Genomic DNA, 17950 nt, shown 5'->3' with positions numbered 1-17950 from the left:
AAGAAGGGGATAAGATGCGATCTTATCCACCAGTATCCCGCTTTCCTTCTCGAGTACATAGCTCTCTTTAGAGTACCTGCGAAGAGAGGCTACTCCTCTATGAATATGGGAGGCACCTCTCAACAGACCACCCTTCAACATTCTGAGAACTCTCTCGCCACTACTCTGCCATTCTAAAATTCGTGTTGTTACTCACGAAATTCTTATTTCTATCACGATTTCTCATTATAATTTATTTCTATATTTATTTATTCTTAAATTCGGGACTAACTTAAGCATCAGAGTGCTAACGTGTTATTTTGCAGGTTCCTCTTCTTAAAGTGCTTTCATTCAATTAGCCCAAATCCAACATCAAGATCCAAGGACTTTGAACTTATGCTTAAGTTGCACGCATCACATACTAAATTATACTTTCGGTTGCATGAATTCTTTTAATGATAAAATATCGGAATAATTAGGCTGTGATTTTCAAAATTTGGTGTAATACACATAAAATTTATGTGGTTTGAAAAATTTTATGTAGTATTCTTGGCGTTTATTTCTATCTAACAATTAGATTCTTCTATGAATCAAAATTCACTGAATTTGCTAAGATAAACAAAAAAATTAAATAAAAATTCATATTTGTCCCAATTGACTTATTGCGGGTAAAGTATATGAAAAATTTATATTTATCCTAATTGATTTATTACTGACTTATTGCGGATAAAATATATATATATTTTAATCAACCTACTCTAATAAGGATAAAGATTGATCCATCACTTGGACATAACATCAGTATAAAGGGCTCCATTCATTTTGCCGTAAGTCCATATCTCATATATGCACGCATTTTAAAAGACTTCTTCAGACATCAACTTCAATAATTTCCGACTTTTTTGTGATTACAAGGAACAAAACATGCAAAAGAGTGTTAGCATGCAAAATCAATCAACCATGCTATTCAGTACACCTCAATATGCAAGTGGTCCAACTTCTGGAGTCAATAGCAAAGTAAATGGCAAGAAATCCAACTTCTGGAGTGAACATCAACCCCCCTCACAAATGGTTGTATTCATGTAGTGACAAGAAGACATTGTATTCTTGTACAATAAATGTCTTAACAACATCAACAACGTTTTAACAATAGCAAAAACTGACAATTACACATTTCTAACCACAAATTACTCATCCCACATTTGCCCAACACTCCAAACCAAATTAAAAAGCAAAAAGAAATCCAAGAACAATATTCACCATTAACTTTGCATACATCCTCTTGCTTTTCTCCGTTTCATTTGTTTGTTTTTCTTCTCTAACAATGGTATTTTCCACGACAATATTCTAGGTATATATTACCGCTCTCGCTCTCAAACACATTCACCCATTGTCCAACCAGGCATGGAAGACATCTTCAAAGCTTCATCAAAGGCCCAATCCTAAAACCCTAAAAAATACCAACTCAACACTTTCCGATCAAATTTGGTGACTTCGGCTGCCGGAGTCCTCAAATCAAGCAAAACTTAGAACTTCATGTCACTAAATTGCAACCTCCATATCTTATCAAAGTGCCAACTCCACAACATACTGGAGTCTAGACGAAAATATACAATTTAGCCCTTTGTGTTTTATATCTTCATCCCCCCCCCCTATAGTTATCGTTTTTTTATGAGAAAAGATACATGTGTAATTAGTCACCTGGTCGGCAACTCCAAGCTGTGAAGTAAACGACTTTTTGAGTTCCATGTGCCTTTTTTTTTCTGTAAAAATCTAACGGTATGTGAGAACGAATATAAATAAAAGATATCATAAAATTCTAAAGGGATCAGAAGTAAAAGTACTAGAGCAAAAGTGAAATCATATATGCATTCTATCATATGCATGTTCTTGGAATGGTTTTGAAACGATTACTACACATGTAGGAATATGCTCTCATTAATTTCATGGCTACAAATTAATCAATCTTATATGCCTGATAGAACAATATTTGAATAAGCTGCATAAAGTGTCTGAACGCGTTTTTAGTATAATAATCTATTAGAAGCGTTGAGTCTAACTCAAACGTTACAATATCCAAGCTCAACAATCGTGGATCTAACCCCCACACAGAATTGGCGGGGATTGTAGGAAGCTAGCACCGATTTTTCTTTCTTTTTTCTTTTACTTTTTGTGGAGGGTACAATTATAAGTTTATAAATGCTCTATAGATATTCTAACATAAATAATAGTGATGTATCAACATTTGTTACATTTCACTTAGAACAATCCTAATTAGTACTAATATAATTAAGTGATCTTGAGCAAGCCTTGGCATATGCTTCTTCTCCTAACCACGTAAATCCTGTGTCCAACAACTATTTTTATTTTTCAATGTTTTTGCATATGATCATAATCTAACTAAAACCAATTTCTAACATATATTCATCACGAAAACCTATAACGTAACACTTGAAAAGCTGGGACAACACTTGACACAAATAAATAGACAACATTAGACAGCAACAAAAACCAGTCATGCATGTGATCCTAATTTATTCGTACAAGACCAACAACATCATCAAAACATATGAAGCAATTTTACTCAAATTTAGAGTAGCTTGCATCAAAAATCATAGGAAGTTATAACAAACAAATATGACCCAAAATCAAAATTGCTCAAAAACCAGTTCCAACACAAATGAAAATTGCCAAAAAAGCTATGCTCATCACGACTTAGATATTTCACTTAAAAAGATACTAAACAAGTGGTACTAATTCCTCTTCACCTGATTGAACCAAGAAAACAACATCCAAATGGGCTATATATATATATATATATACAACAAAAATATTAACAGAAATTCATGTCAATCTCATCATCCAACCATGAACTAGCTATGAGCTTCAGTGCAATAAAAAGGAACTTATCTTTCATGATACGTTGCCAAACCGAACTTATGATTGTCATCATCATCGAATGATCAGGTTGATTTGACAGCAAGATCCCAGTAATGTGAAGCCCCATGATCAGCAAAGAATTTGCAGGCAGCTCCTGCACCACTACAATGCAAGATAGAGAACTTACTAAAGCTCGGCTTCGCAACTTTTCCCTGCCAAATAACTTTCACATTCTCAGCCTTTTCCTCCTCCTTCCTCCGCATAAATCTCAAACACTTCCTCATTGAACTAATCCCACCCTCGACCACCACAATCCCTTTTGAAATCACGGCGCAGCCACTCAGTCTCAGCCTCCCGTTCTTTAGTAAATTGCAACAACTGCAAGAGAGGTCGATGATCTTGCAAACTGAGACCGCTGTTGTTGCAGTTCCGGCGCCGCCCCCAAGAGGCCTCCGTTGCCTCCGCCGAGACTCTTGCTTCTGATGAAAATCAGCATCAAGATTCCTGCTTTTCGCATTCTTCATTGTGGGATTCTTGTTTTCCATCTGCGACGGCGCGACCAGGGCTAAAACTATCATTTTGGGCTTGTCTTTCTCACTTTCGAGATCAAGATTGTTGATGTCTTCTTTGGGTGGAGTCGCCGGCCGCGATGTATTACTGATTGTTTCCGGGCTTTGTCCATCTCCGAATTTACCGGGACATCGACAGCAGCGGCATCGCTTGCAAGGTGATGGCAATTCTTCTTCCATCGCTGCAACAGACGCGCTGACACAGACAACTACTGGGACGATCATATATACAAACATACGTGTATGCGTCAGTGTGTGTATATACATATATGCATTAATCTTAAAACTTTGTCTCCAAGTTAGGTCTTGAGAGTCCTACTAGAAAACAATTGTCAGTCCACACCCTCATACTTTTTCTTTGACATTCTAACCCTCATAATATTTGCTAATTGTAAATACGTCCCAAATTTTCTTTACTCATTTTGATCTCAATCCTTTTAATTAATATGAAACTTGAACTATATATATGAACCTAATAATTGGGTTTTGTGGTTAATTTCATTTCACCCCCTGCAGAAAATACTAATAGCCACAAAGTTCTCTTGAAGTAGAAAAAATGTCAACGCAACCCCTTTTTTAAGTTTGTCCTTATTTAATATTAGTCCACTAACTATGATAGTTATCACATTTTATGCACTATATTGCAGAAATGCTTTAGTTAGGTCCTCTAGTGGCCGGATTTTACTTTTTTAATCGGGAAATAACATGTGCACTGCACATGCTGCAAAATTTGGGAATGTTTTATTCCATGTGGCACTAAAGAATAAATTGACGCTTTTAGTGGAATTTTTTTTTTTTTTAATCTCTTCTCTGCCACATAAGGTCAAATTGCATAAAAACAAGCTTTGAATTTATATTTCATACTAGCTTCTGTAGAACGTCGTCTTTGCATGCATAAAATAAATAATCTTACACACTTTAAAATATATTATAAATTAGAATAAAATATATAACTCGGTATACCAACTCAATAAAAATATATATTATCGACACAACAAAAAATACAAACACATAACATTATAGATAATTATAAATAATTATTTCATAAATACTTATAGATTATAGAAAATAATTATAGATTGTAATTCAATTGTTATTTTATAAATGATTATAGATTATATAGATAAAAAAAATACATAAAGTTATATGTAATTATAAATTATTTTATTTTATTTATTATATATAATAATTTTATTTAATTATAAAATTATAGGTAAAAAATACATAAAATTATAGGTAATTATAAATATACTTATACACTATAAAAAATAAATTCTTATTTTATATCATATAATACATAAAATTATAAAAATAAAATTAATATTTTTATAAATAATTATAGATTAAAAAAAATAAAATTATTAGTTAATACAATATAAATTTAAATAAAAAAATAACCTCCAAGTCCCTTCCTCCACTACAAAAGAAATATTTTATTGGAATGGCTTTTATAACGACTTTTTTAATTTTGTAACAATTTATATTAATTTGGAATGACTTTTTGAATGGAAGCCCACTGTGGTTTTTTCAGGCGTTACCAAAAAAAAAAAAATTATAACAGCTCAAGACGAAGTCGTTCCTAATTGTACCGGATACTGTAACAGCTAACATAACCATTACAATAATTAATCGAATGCAAAAAATGATTTTGGAACTCTTTTTGGAACAACCGTTTTGAATTTATTAGACCAATTTTTGAAACTACCTTTGGAGCGATTTTTTTTCGAGTTTTAGTAACGTTTTTTTAAACTGAGATATACTAGTATTTGTATCTCATTTTGGTACAGTTTTTAGAACGATTCATTGAAATTATTGAAACAGCTTTAGGAATTGATCTAGGTTTTGTAATAATAAAATTTATTCCTAAAATCATCACAGAAGCCGTTACAAATGTAGTATATTTTTATATTTTTTATTTATATCTAAATTATTATAATATTCATTTGAACAATGTTTTTTTTGAAATTTTTTGATGAATTTGTTAAATGTGAAATGCTATATAATTTATCTGGCAAGAAAATAGTAACAATACAATTAACAAAATTAAAGTAGTATTTAAAAATTGTATTCATAATATACATATAAATTTAAAGTTAAAACAAAATAAAAAAAATAAATCACTCTAATCTAGATCATGCTCCTGATCAGCACCATTTTCTTCCTCGTTGTCGGGCGCTGGGGGATCAGCTGGAGGATGGGCTTGCTAAGGTGACAGAGGGTCGAGCCAGGTGGTCGGGACCTGAAAAAATAATAACTATAAACAAATGTATTATATTACGTATAAAATTATATTTTTGCTAATAGATTACAAAATATTGTTATATATAAATTAACATAAATTACATAAATTAACAAAAAGTTTTCAGAAATTACACATATTTCTAAAAATTACATAAAATTAAATCCCAGCTTTTTTTCTGACATTCATAAGATTACAGAAAAGTTAAAATAAACTTCAGAAAATACATAAATACATATTTTAAGAAATTACTGAAAATATTACTGTAATATTTTCAGAAAAAAATCAAAAATTTTAGAAAAAAAAATTTATACAACTTTTCAAAAAAAAAATAGAAATAAAAAATATATTTTCGTAAATTAAAACAAATTACATAAGATAACACAACTTACACATATTTATAAAATTAACACAGATTACATAAAATTGCACAAATTGCACATATTCATAAAACTATACACAAATTACATAAAAATTTTACAAATTATACATATTTTCAGAAATTACATAAAATTAAATCCCAACTTTTTTCCTAATATTCATATGATTATAGAAAAATTAAAATAAATTTCAGAAATTTCAGAAACATAGAAATTAAAAAATTTCAGAAATTTCAGAAAAATTAAAATAAGTTTAAAAAATTTAAGAAAAATAAATTTAAAAATTTTTCAAAAATTCTTTTCAACAAATTTTCATAAAATATAAACTTTTAGAATCATTACATAAAAATTACAAATTTTTAGAAAATAGATATTTTAAGAAATTATTATTTAAAAAATAATGAAAAACAATTTTTACCATCAAAATATTATAAAAATAATTTACACTAAACAACATTCATATTAACTATTAACAATAAATAACAATTAACCCAACCAATTTCTTCAATAAATAAACCCAACAAAATTATGTCATCCTTATCCTCATCCTCAATAAATTAAATAAAATCAATAAAATATTAAAATAAAAATAAAAGTAAAAACTTACCTGATTCTGGTGGCGGAGGCGACTGTGGTGGTGGCGAGGAGCGGCGTGACGATGGTGGTGGCGGCGGGTGGTGAGAGAGAGAGAGAGAGGGATTTGGTGGTGGTGGTGAGAGAGAGGCATTTGGGTGGGGGAGGCGAATTGGAGAAGATGAATTGAAAATGAAAAAAATCTGTTAAATATATCTTTTATATTAGAATTTTGGAACGGACATGGCTGTTTCCAAAACCGTCCCAAAATAAATTATTATTTATATAAGCCGTTCCAAAAGGAGTTTCAATATTTCTACAGATTAATTTTCATAAATCAAAACGACATCGTATTGGTTAGTGGTTCATAAAATCGTTCCAAATGAAAATTTCAAAATAAAGAATTATTTTTAAAGATATATATAAAAATTAATAAAAATCCGTAATGGACAATTTTAATGCTGAAGATAAGTATCCATTGTGTGGAATACTAGAATTAAAATACATAAAATGAGATTGATATATGTTCACAATATGAAATAAATTTATGTATTTATAATTGTTAGTATCGCATTGATGTAACTATAATTTTATATTATTGTACTGTATGGTTTAATTGGACCGTTAAAATTTAGATCAAAGCGTTAAATATGATCAAACTGACAAAAAAATACATATGATTATATTTTGCACTAATTGGGTATACGGATGTCGAGATATTATATTTGGATCATAAGAATAGTCTTTCAATCTGGTGCGCCATTGAATTAGGTCATTTAATTTTAAATCAGACCAACATATGTGATCAAATAGACAGAGTATTATATGCATTTAAGTTCGGCATGAATTCGACCATTATAACATATTTTTTAAATTTTTGGCCGTTTCAAATATTAGTTTCTATATTTTAGAAAAAATAAAGAATTATTCACAAAGTATTATAAATTAAATATTTCTCAAAACATTAGATAATTGGAACGGCTTGTGGACCGTTCAAGTGTATTACATTTAACGGCTTTATATTTAATTCTTGGAACGAAAATTCTGTTTTTTTTTTTTTTTTCAGTGGCCATTACAACGCCAACACAGCCCTTCCAAAACTAATTTGTAACGGTAAAAATTTTATACTAGTGTTTGTAACGACCATGACGAATTATATATTTAGAACGGTCGTTGGACCAGATTTTAGAACAGTGAGCTTTCACAAAAAGAGAAGCCTTTCCAAATTTTAATAACAATTCCAAAAGTCGTTCCAATTTGTACCGGTCAAATTTTTGTAATGGCTTTACGAATACGGCTATTTAGGAATGGCCTTTGTAACTATTTTGCCGTTCCGATTTTTGAAAAAAAACATAATGTCAGCAATTATTTTTCATTTTAAAGTTATTACAAAGACCGTTTCAAAAGAGCAGTTACAAATCTCAATTTTTTTGTAGTTCTCGTCCCCCACCCCACCCTTCCCGCCCTAGCTCGCCATAGAAGGGGGCAATGCCGCCCCTAGCAGAGGAGGCGGACGGCGCGTCACCCCCTAGCACCACTAGTCTACTCTACTCTGGTAGCCCAAAGTAAAGGCGAGTCGCTCAGTAACGCCCAGTTGTGCACAACCATCGCCAATTGTGGGTGTTGTCTCCCAGTGGCACGTAGCCCCCCTCTACTGGGAGGTGGATCGAGGAGGGGAGTGTGGTGGCAGGAGAGGGGGGTTGGAGGGGTAGGGGATTTTTTTAGTTTATATTAATTATATAATAATTTTATTTTTATAATTATATATATATTTATATAAAATTAAGTCATGTTGGAATCCAAAATGCCACGTAGACACACATTCTTTCATTCAAATACAGCTCTTACGTAAAAGTCAAATTTGAGATTTTCAGAAGAGAATTTGAATTTTTTAAATTGAAAATATCTTTGAGATCTTATTTTAGGGTTTACCGATATTTCAAACCTCGTTACTTCTTTTAATTAGGGTTCGTTTGATTTAAATAAGAAAGGGAAGGGGAGTGAAAAGACGAGGGGAAGAATACTGAGTTTCCTTCAAATTATTTCATACGATAGAAAATGGACTAAATTTTAAATGCTTATGCTTATTTGGTACGAGAAAATAGATTGAGAAAAAAAATTAACTTTTTATAATTTTACATATTATCCCTTTTTCATTATTTTATATATAGAAAAAAGAAGGTAATATTATACTAAATAATTTTAGCATATAAGAAATTGAAAATCTTATTAGTAAAGATATTAGTTAAAAAAAAAATGTTTTTTGTTAATAAAAATATTTATCAAAATAAATATCTTGTATTTATTCTAAATTACTTAGATTAAAAAAAATAAAATACTAACAATGATCCAGAACGTAGTAGCTTTTTTTATAATCTAATTATCTCTTCTGAAAAATGATTAGCGGGGAGGAAAATTTTATATATCAATGATAGAGTAAATAAAAATAAAAATGTATTTTTTTGTCTTTTTGGCTTTATACGTTTACTTTTCCTACCAACTTTAAATGGAAACAGAATTGAATTTCGAAGGGATTTCATATGCATCCAATTTTACTTCCCCACCAACAATTCTCGTTAATCAAATACCAAACTTTTTCTTATACATTCATTTTTTTTATACACCAACTTTTCGCCCCAACTAGACAAACTTTTAAATTTGACTTACTTCACGCCTAACATAGTTAAAAAAAAATCATCAACTCGCTCCTTCCTCCCTCCCTCCCCCCAAAAAAAATCGAATAAACTTTCGTATTTTGTCCATAAAAATACCTTTTGTAGGATTTAAATGTAGGAGCGTAACATAATAATTCGATACATATATAAAAAGAGATACGACGTAGTTGTTTTCTAATACAGGATTTAATATAATTTCTCTTAATGTGATTTAAATGAACAAACTACACCCTCATAAAAAAAATAATAGCAATTTACCTTCCTGTCTAAGGAGATAAATTTCTTCATTTTTAAAAATGCAAGGGATTGAATTGCTGCATTTCAGAAATATAGGAAAGGTCAATTGCAATTTTTTTTTTATATGAGAATAATTTGTTCATTTGTAATATCATAAATAACTGCTTGTATTTTTTCCTAATATATATTTACGGGCAAATTGTTCATTTGTTTTTTAGATGTATTTCAGGTCGATAAATACTAAACACTATATGAAAATCGTAAAGCCATTGAAATTCGAGTACTATTTTTGTAATATTGGAATTATTTTTCCATGTAATTCTTGCTGCGACTAAATTATATTATAGTATAATTAAATTTGGACTATACATTATAGATCTCTGAATTAAAATTTGATACATATATGATAGTACCATATGTTAAATAAATTTTAACTCAATTGTTATTGAATAAAGTATGTTGGAAGTTGTTGCAGATGAAGATGAGGGTCACGCCTTTAACTCTTCCTCTCATAAGCGTGTTCGTTAGTAGCTTTTCAGTTAGTGTGAATACGTTTTACATATGGCTGGCCACAATACATGCGATTCCAGTTAGCTAGAGTGAGTTGGTTGGTTGGAAAATTTACAAAATATTCACTGTATAACACCAAGAATTTATATATAACTTAGTGGAACTATCATATAAGCGTTTGGATAAATTACAATAACCTCCCACGAGATTTGATATATTTACGAATATCTCCTTGTTATTTAAAAACTTATAAATACCCACTGATATTTAATGAAATTTTATAATCTTTAAATGGAGGTATGAAATTGTCAACTATATCCTTACTGTATATTTCCTTTTATTAAAAAAATTAAAATCTGTAAAAAAATTAGATGGGGAAAAAGATTAAATATTAAAATTATCCACTTAGTTAATCTAAAAAAATTTGATAATAAATAAAATTATAATTGTTAGTTCATAAAAGCATTTTGATTAGTTTACCGTAAAAAATGGATGAAAATCTACTGAAAATTAAAGGAATTGGCTAATTGTTAGACGATCCTTAAAATCAAGAAGGTATTGATAATTTTACAAATAACAAGAATGTATTCATAAATTATACCAAACACCAAATGAAACGAAAAGAGTGTAGGAGAATTAGAGAAGTTTATAAGAAAAAAAAAAAATTCAAAGCTACAATTTATTTCTATTTCCATTAAAAAAAGAAAAGAAAAGAAAGCTTTTTTCTATAATTTCAATTCAGGATCTACAGATTCAATTTTGCAAAAGACATAACACAGGTAGTAGACGACGATGAATCCATTCCAAGTAGATAACTCAAAACTTCCTCAATAAACTACACAAAACACAATCCAACCGCAAATTATTCAAAGGACTCGTCACATTTTCTCCCTAAATCTCACTTTCTATGTACTATGGATGAGGCCCTGAGCCAGTCACAATAATCAAAAAGGGCTGGCTGCTGCTAAAGATTCAGCCGAAAATAGTAAATCACATTTGAAGAGAGAAAGCCATCCAACCAAGCTAACAAAAAATTTGAGATGTACGCCAAAACGATTATTGCAATAGATGATCAAGTTCTGAAATATATGCATAGCAAATTTTCAGCATGCTAAGCCTTGTTATGCCTCGGTACTCTTGAATCTGCAGCAGATCTCCACCCGACATAGGAGATTGCCAAGGAGCACCAAAAATATGCCACAACCAAAAGGTAGAACAACTAGCAAACAAGATAGATACTAATTTCATGCTTAGATGAAGTTTCGGATGTCTAATGACTTCACGTCAGGCATTTCTTCATCCTTGAACTCTTCCCTGCAGAAGTTGGAGGGAGAAAAGAGTTCAATTTTCTTTGAAACAGACCATTCATGAAGGGGGGGGGGGGGGTGGAATGTGCCTACACATGGGTCGAAGCAAGAGAGTCGAAATGTTGAACGCATACCGTTTCTTCTGAGTTTCCATTGCTTCAAGAGCATCCTTCTTCAGCTCCTCCAGTTGGGCTTTTGCAATTTTAAGTTCCAACTGTTCCTCGTACTCGGGCAGATCTTCTCTACGAATGCCAAGCCTACATCACCGCGAGTAATAAGCAAAATCCAGTAGGAAACGCAATGCTATCTTGCTTACTAGATGATGAAGTTGTATATATAAGAGCTTGTGCTCAATAAGAGAATGTACCAAATGCTAAAACCAATATATTTCACAACCATCATCACTCATCTACTATTAGAGATGAGCATTTAGAATGCCACACGTGTGTTAATTTTGCATCCTGGAGCTTACCTTTGGTTGATCTTATCAAACTCAGCCATAAGGAGGGACATTCCCTCTTCATTATTTCTCATGAGTGGCTTCTTTAATTCGTTTTCAACTTTATCCAGTGCATCCATCATCATAGCCTCTGCACCCAATTCATCGACAAGGCCCCTCCTGCAAAAAGGAATGATGAGGACGAATGAGAAGCTGAGTGTATCTCAGCCTGTTCAGGCACATTTATATTCTCATAAATGCACTCAAGAGCAGCAATAAACCTATCATATTGGCGTTGAATGGTAATTCCAAACGAATGGCAGATTAGGTGAAGTATGCAATACCCTTATGGTCAAGGTTATCATATATGATGCTTCATCTTATGAAATAAGAATTAACACATTATGCAATATATATTTACAAGTTCATTGAGAGAGGAGAAACGTGATATTTGACTGAAGAATCGCCCCCAGCATAGAAGAAAACCAAAAGCCTAGTGGAAATATATAAACAAGGTCTTCATGTGATAACATACTTCATCCTTATGTCCTTCAAGGCAAGTAAATAGGATCGAGCATCAGCAATATCTTGTGTTCGTGTTTCAATGGTATATTTGATCCTCTGTGACTCAGAGAAAAGATCAGCCCTGCATGTATAAACCACACAAACGGAAAACAGGAAAACAGATGATAAGGGAGTAAATCATAATGAATGCTCAAAAGCATGTCGCCACTTTACATAATTGACAAGGGGCCAAAAAGCATGGAAGTTTATGAACACCAAGAGAAAAGTCAACATGTGATGAGAAAAAAATATAGGTACTCAAAATTCCATTAAATTAGCAAGGATATAAGCAGTAACAACTAAATGCTGTACATAAATTAGGTCATAGTGATAGGTGAGAGAAACATTACATGTAAAAGGAGAGGTCAATTTGCATTGAAACAATGTATTACTGAACAATGAACTCTTGAAACTAAAAGCACCGGTAGAAGAGTGTGTGAATATCATGTTCTCCAATAGGTGCAAGCTCAAAAATCTATCAGGAAATTTCGAAAGAACTTTTTTAACCTTGTCATATTCATGTCCGATCCATACATAGCTAATAACATGGGGTTTACTCTGACACACTGCTTTAAAAGATTGGTTAACCATGAATTGACACTAGACTCCATTGCGACAAAATTTTCGTGCACGCTCTTCTTACTATGAACAAAGAAACTTTCATATATATCTAAAATTACAAAACTTGAACAGGCATGGTAAAAAAAGATTCATTTAATAGACAAATCTTACTTCTCTCTTATAGTCTTCATGACTTTGGCATATTGAGCCACAGCAGCAGGATCATGAGGATCTATCATAATTTTCTCTTGCCTGAGAATCCCTAGGGCTGTCTCAAATTTCTTCTTTACCTCAAGAAAAATGCCCTTCAACATCTCTTTGGGAGCATGTGTAAGAGTCAGAAGCTCACAATTTAGGGTATTGTAGGTGCATAGCATTTAGTGATTAACAAAACCTTAAATAATACATGCCCTCAAAAGTGTTGATATAAGAAATAATGATTATTTCTAATATCCATAGCAAATAGCTAAATGTATGAAAATTGCAGAACCATCCTATTCATAGTTCAATGTTGTCTAGAAATATGCTGTTATTCAGGCAATTTCTGAAATTTACAAAGATGCCTGGTGATTGGCAACAAGCAAACATTTAGCAAAAATCTACTGAACTACAACAAAGTATATCCAAGGCTCAACCGAACAATTCTCTGTAGTATCTATGCAGATCAATGACATCCTCTCGTCAAACATTTTGGATACATTCAGAAGTGTGGACTCTAATACCTTTTTCCTCCAATTATTCGGCAGATAACACAACCCAAAAGATTATCTTTCTTTCTTTCTTTAACCTAAGTGGATGCAATTTCAAAATTTCAAGTATGTTCATCTTCACAATCAGATGAATTCTTCAGAATAAAGAAAAAATAGAATATCTCAAACTGTAACCTCCTTCTCAGACTTCTAAATCAACCATAGCCATGAGTGCATGCAAAAATCTAAAATGATTGCAAAAGTAATAATTAAACATAAAAAAGAAGAAAGAACAAGACAAAGTGATGTTAGAATATCTTTTTCAGTTCTCCTCATATGGTAGATGGATAACCAAATACAAGAATTCATACCAGTAGAAAGTTTGGAAAGACATTAGCTACTGAAGTTGCAAAATGTTGCCAGCATTTATCAGGGGCAAAATATTCCCTAAATCGGGCATGCATACTATCCTAATCCAAGCACAATATGACAACTATTCCTGGTATATATAAGTCCGGATAGACAACACTTACAAATATTAACAAAAATATATTTTTCTAATCTTTCCACAAATTCTGCGGTACATTTGGATCAACAATTATCACAAGAATATTCTATCCTTCTGAGTGCTATGCTTAACTCATTCATATAATTGAGCTGATGCCGTTTCCTCTCCACTCCTTTAATGGAGCTTCACAACCAAAGTACATTCCAGTACATTTTCCTCAAAGTGTCCCCCTGCTCTCTTCCATTTTCGGACAATGACCATCACAGAGATCAACACTACAATATTTCACGCAGCAGCCTTCTAGCATTGCAAAATAAACTCATTTATGACTATCACATTGGTCAACATATCATTTCACGATAGTGAACACTCAGCTCGTCAATTATTCCAACAAAAACCATGGAGATTCTTCTTCATCATTTTCGTCATCATCATCAACCACCACCACAGTAGATAATAAAAACCAAATAAAGAAAAATTCCAGGACGGAACAACAGAAATAAATAACGTCATAAAATAACAAAATTCCAGAACCCACCATCACCCTTTAACGCCGTAGGAGCAGGGCCAGCTCCTTTGGCGAATGAACGACATTGATCACCATACTCCGATCGCAAAACATTTTGCCCAGCATACGCCTACAAAACAATTTTTCAAACCATCAAATTACAACTACTAATCCAATTCCTAGGAAATACCATCACAGTCTTTACCTCGGAAACGTAAGAAAAAACTGGGCATTTCACTGGTAGATCTAAATAGAGTAAAACACAAGAGAGAGAGAGAGAGAGTCAACAGACCTGGCGAGTGGATCTGGAGAGGAAGCGAGTGGCGAAAGCCATTTCGAATTGGAAGAAGCGATTCTCTTTCCGCCTCTCAGACTACTGGTATTGAGAGAGTACTGTTGTTGTTTCCTTCTAGTTTTGAAGGAGAAATGCCGATTGCCAACGGCGTCGTATCAGTGGTCGGATGTGCTTGGGCCTCTCTTAATGGGCCTAGGAAAGAAATGGCTGTTGCATATTTTGTGCTTTATTTCCTAATTTAATGTTCTTCACTTGACTAAGAGGGTATTCTGTCAAATTTCTTTAAAATATTTTATAAGTTCCTACGTCTTATAAAATATTCGATCTTATTTTAAAAATAAATTTACAAAATATTTGGATAAAACAATATGTTATAATAAATTCTTTTATTGTGTTGATAATGCTCTAAGTTCTTCTGTTCATTTTTTTATTATTTTTTCAAATAGAATTTATTAATTTATATATTTTATTTTTAATTAAAATATATTTTAAAACATGAACAATATATTTTATTATATACATACAAGAATAACGTGTCACGATAATTAATAGTTACTAATACTAAGTCCTTTTTATTTTTTATTTTATGGATGTGTGTCTAAAATATAAATTCAATTTATTAAAAATTGTTTTCTTTTCTGGGCACAAAACAACTCTTTTATTTAGATGATGATCTGATCTTACAATTGGCAAAAACTCTATGTTTTTTCTCCAAAAATGCTTAATTTTAGGGGGGGAAATTAAGTAACTAAAATATAAAAGTTTGGAGTGTTCACCAAGTAACAATTATAAGAGAAAAATTTTATAATATATGACCATAAAACTAATTAGATCAATTATTTTATAATCTATTTAAATAATTTTTTTTTGCTTTGTAATATTAAATTAAATGAATAAGAGAAAGTATTCATTTGGCATTAATGTAATATTGAATTTAATGAATAAAAGTAAGTATTTTTATACATTACAACAAGCCTACAGATCACTAATCAATCAATAAAGTTGAGCTGAGTATTTGATAGCAACTATGGAATCAATTTCCAATGTTGAGTCTAAAAATTTTTAAGCCGAGAACCCTAAAAATGGACATAGGGGTTTCTATTAAAACTTGCACTAAATATTACGTCCATATGATGAGTGTTATATTTCATTGAGTACAGACATATGAAGTTTTATTCAATTTTAATGGGTAGTTGACAAAAATTGTCAAGTTGACTGAACTGACATATGGAGAATTGTTATATGGAAGTCCGTGTAGCTTGGTCGGTATGACTTGAACTCTTCGATTATGATAGTATGAGATTTAGTCATCAAACTTGAGGATCCACACAGTATCATATATGGACATCTACATCTAGGGTCTGGCAAAAGATGACAATGTCCGGACGTAAATTATTATAAGCTTTGTTTCAGTGCAGTCAGAACATGTATGAAAATTGATGGGTTCCATGAGAGAATATGTCGTCTAACATGAGATTATAGTAATTTTCTATGCGTTCTTATATGTGTTGTGCTCTAGAAAGTCATTGCCAATACAAGTGATCAAATAAAAATATGATTTTTATGTTGATCAAGTGGAGAAACACAATCAAAATATAAAACATAGATGTCTAGTCCAGGATCAAAATCGATGATCAGTTCTATGCCCTAAACTAAGATTGAAGAATGGTTGATGGAAGGACCACCATAACTGTATGGTACCCGGTAGCTTAACGTTCCCTCCATTTTTACCCATTCTCTGGTGCCACCAACCGTTGCTAGACTATCACCGGGACAGGTGCTTCTAGATTAAATATTAATCAAAAGCGATTAATTAAATATAATTTAATTAATTTAACTCTAAAATATTTGCCAATTAAATTTTGTATTGACACAAGCTCAAGTCTAGTTAAGTGTAAACCTGTAGAGTCACACAAAACACCATCCAATAAAATAATAGAATTAATTATTAATTAATTCTAGAAGGATGAAATTAAACTAAAGATTTAAACTGATACAAGATTAAATGATATGATCATTTAAATAGGAGAACCCATGTGATAGGAAGCCTAAAATTTAGTTAATTTGGTTAATTAAATTTAGTTTAGGTTCAATTAATTTGATAAGATCAATTAATTAGAATTTGAATTTAATAATTTAATGTGATTAAATAAATTCGATCCGACTCGATTATTTAATAAGATTAATTAATTGGGCTTTTGGGATAATTGGATTAGGTCTATAGAGGCCCAAGCCTATGGGTTCAAATTTTAATTAAGCACAATAGGCCATATATGTGTAACTACGAGGAAATTAATACTTAAGTACTTATATTACCAGTAGATAATGTACTATTCAAACACTTATTTTGATATACTAAACTAATAGTATAATCAAGTCTGTCATATTACATACATCTTACCTCTAGCAAGGTTTGTTATAAATTACCTTATGGTGTTACGTGTATTCGACGTAGAAGAAATCTCTTTGGTCTTTGCGTGAGCACACCATTGGAGGAGAAAAGTTTGAAAAAAACCTTCAAATCGAAAAAAATTAAATTTCATGATTACAATGTCACTCTATGTTACAACAACTATTTATTCTATTTCAAGTTTCTTTTACATTTGTTGAGTACTAAACATCCGGGATTAAGGGACTAGTTCCTTCCTGACTTAGAATTTTAAATATACTTATTTTCATATTTTTATTGCGTTCTAACCATTTCAAGTTACTTTTATATTTGTTGAGTACCGAACATTCGGGACTAAGGGACTAGTTCCCTCCTGACTTAGAATTTTAAATATACTTATTTTCATGTTTTTATTGCGTTCTAACCGAGTCAACAATCGCACAGATTCTTTTTAAAAAAAATGAATATATTACCAATTTATTTGTAAAACTATCTAACTATTCTAATAGGTGGGTACATTTCTTACCCCCTATAATTAAATTTTTTGATAATTTTACCCTTATATTATATATATATAGTTCAAAGAATTTCTTTTTCTAACAATTTTATATTTTAAGTTTAATTAAAATGTTCTAAAAAAATATCTTT

At 31.3% G+C, this 17950-nt stretch overlaps 1 protein-coding gene and 2 long non-coding RNA genes across 3 annotated transcripts; all 3 read right to left on the bottom strand.

Annotated features, from left to right (window-relative positions):
* Positions 1-1025: 1025 nt before the first annotated feature.
* Positions 1026-2928, bottom strand: LOC148789108 (uncharacterized). Its single transcript, XR_016064066.1, has 2 exons — positions 1681-2928; positions 1026-1576 (listed from the first exon to the last, which is right to left on the bottom strand). It is a non-coding gene; the product is annotated as an uncharacterized LOC148789108 (long non-coding RNA).
* Positions 2929-5431: 2503 nt separating this feature from the next.
* On the bottom strand, positions 5432-6880 carry LOC148789107 (uncharacterized). The gene is made up of 2 exons (XR_016064102.1): positions 6655-6880; positions 5432-5682 (listed from the first exon to the last, which is right to left on the bottom strand). It is a non-coding gene; the product is annotated as an uncharacterized LOC148789107 (long non-coding RNA).
* A 3945-nt stretch (positions 6881-10825) lies between these two features.
* On the bottom strand, positions 10826-15070 carry LOC105178866 (putative ATP synthase 24 kDa subunit, mitochondrial). The gene is made up of 7 exons (XM_011102430.3): positions 14911-15070; positions 14649-14748; positions 13085-13229; positions 12324-12434; positions 11822-11968; positions 11484-11606; positions 10826-11356 (listed from the first exon to the last, which is right to left on the bottom strand). Exons 1-7 carry the CDS (start codon positions 14950-14952, stop codon positions 11293-11295), a joined length of 732 nt encoding a protein of 243 aa, XP_011100732.1. The 5' UTR covers positions 14953-15070; the 3' UTR covers positions 10826-11292.
* Positions 15071-17950: the final 2880 nt, after the last annotated feature.

The sequence above is a fragment of the Sesamum indicum genome, linkage group LG2 (assembly GCF_026168435.1).
Source record: "Sesamum indicum cultivar Baizhima isolate 11 linkage group LG2, ASM2616843v1, whole genome shotgun sequence".
Classification (NCBI taxonomy): Eukaryota; Viridiplantae; Streptophyta; class Magnoliopsida; order Lamiales; family Pedaliaceae; genus Sesamum; species Sesamum indicum.
Note: the sequence above shows the minus strand (reverse complement) of the source record. Positions and strands in the feature narration are given on the sequence as shown.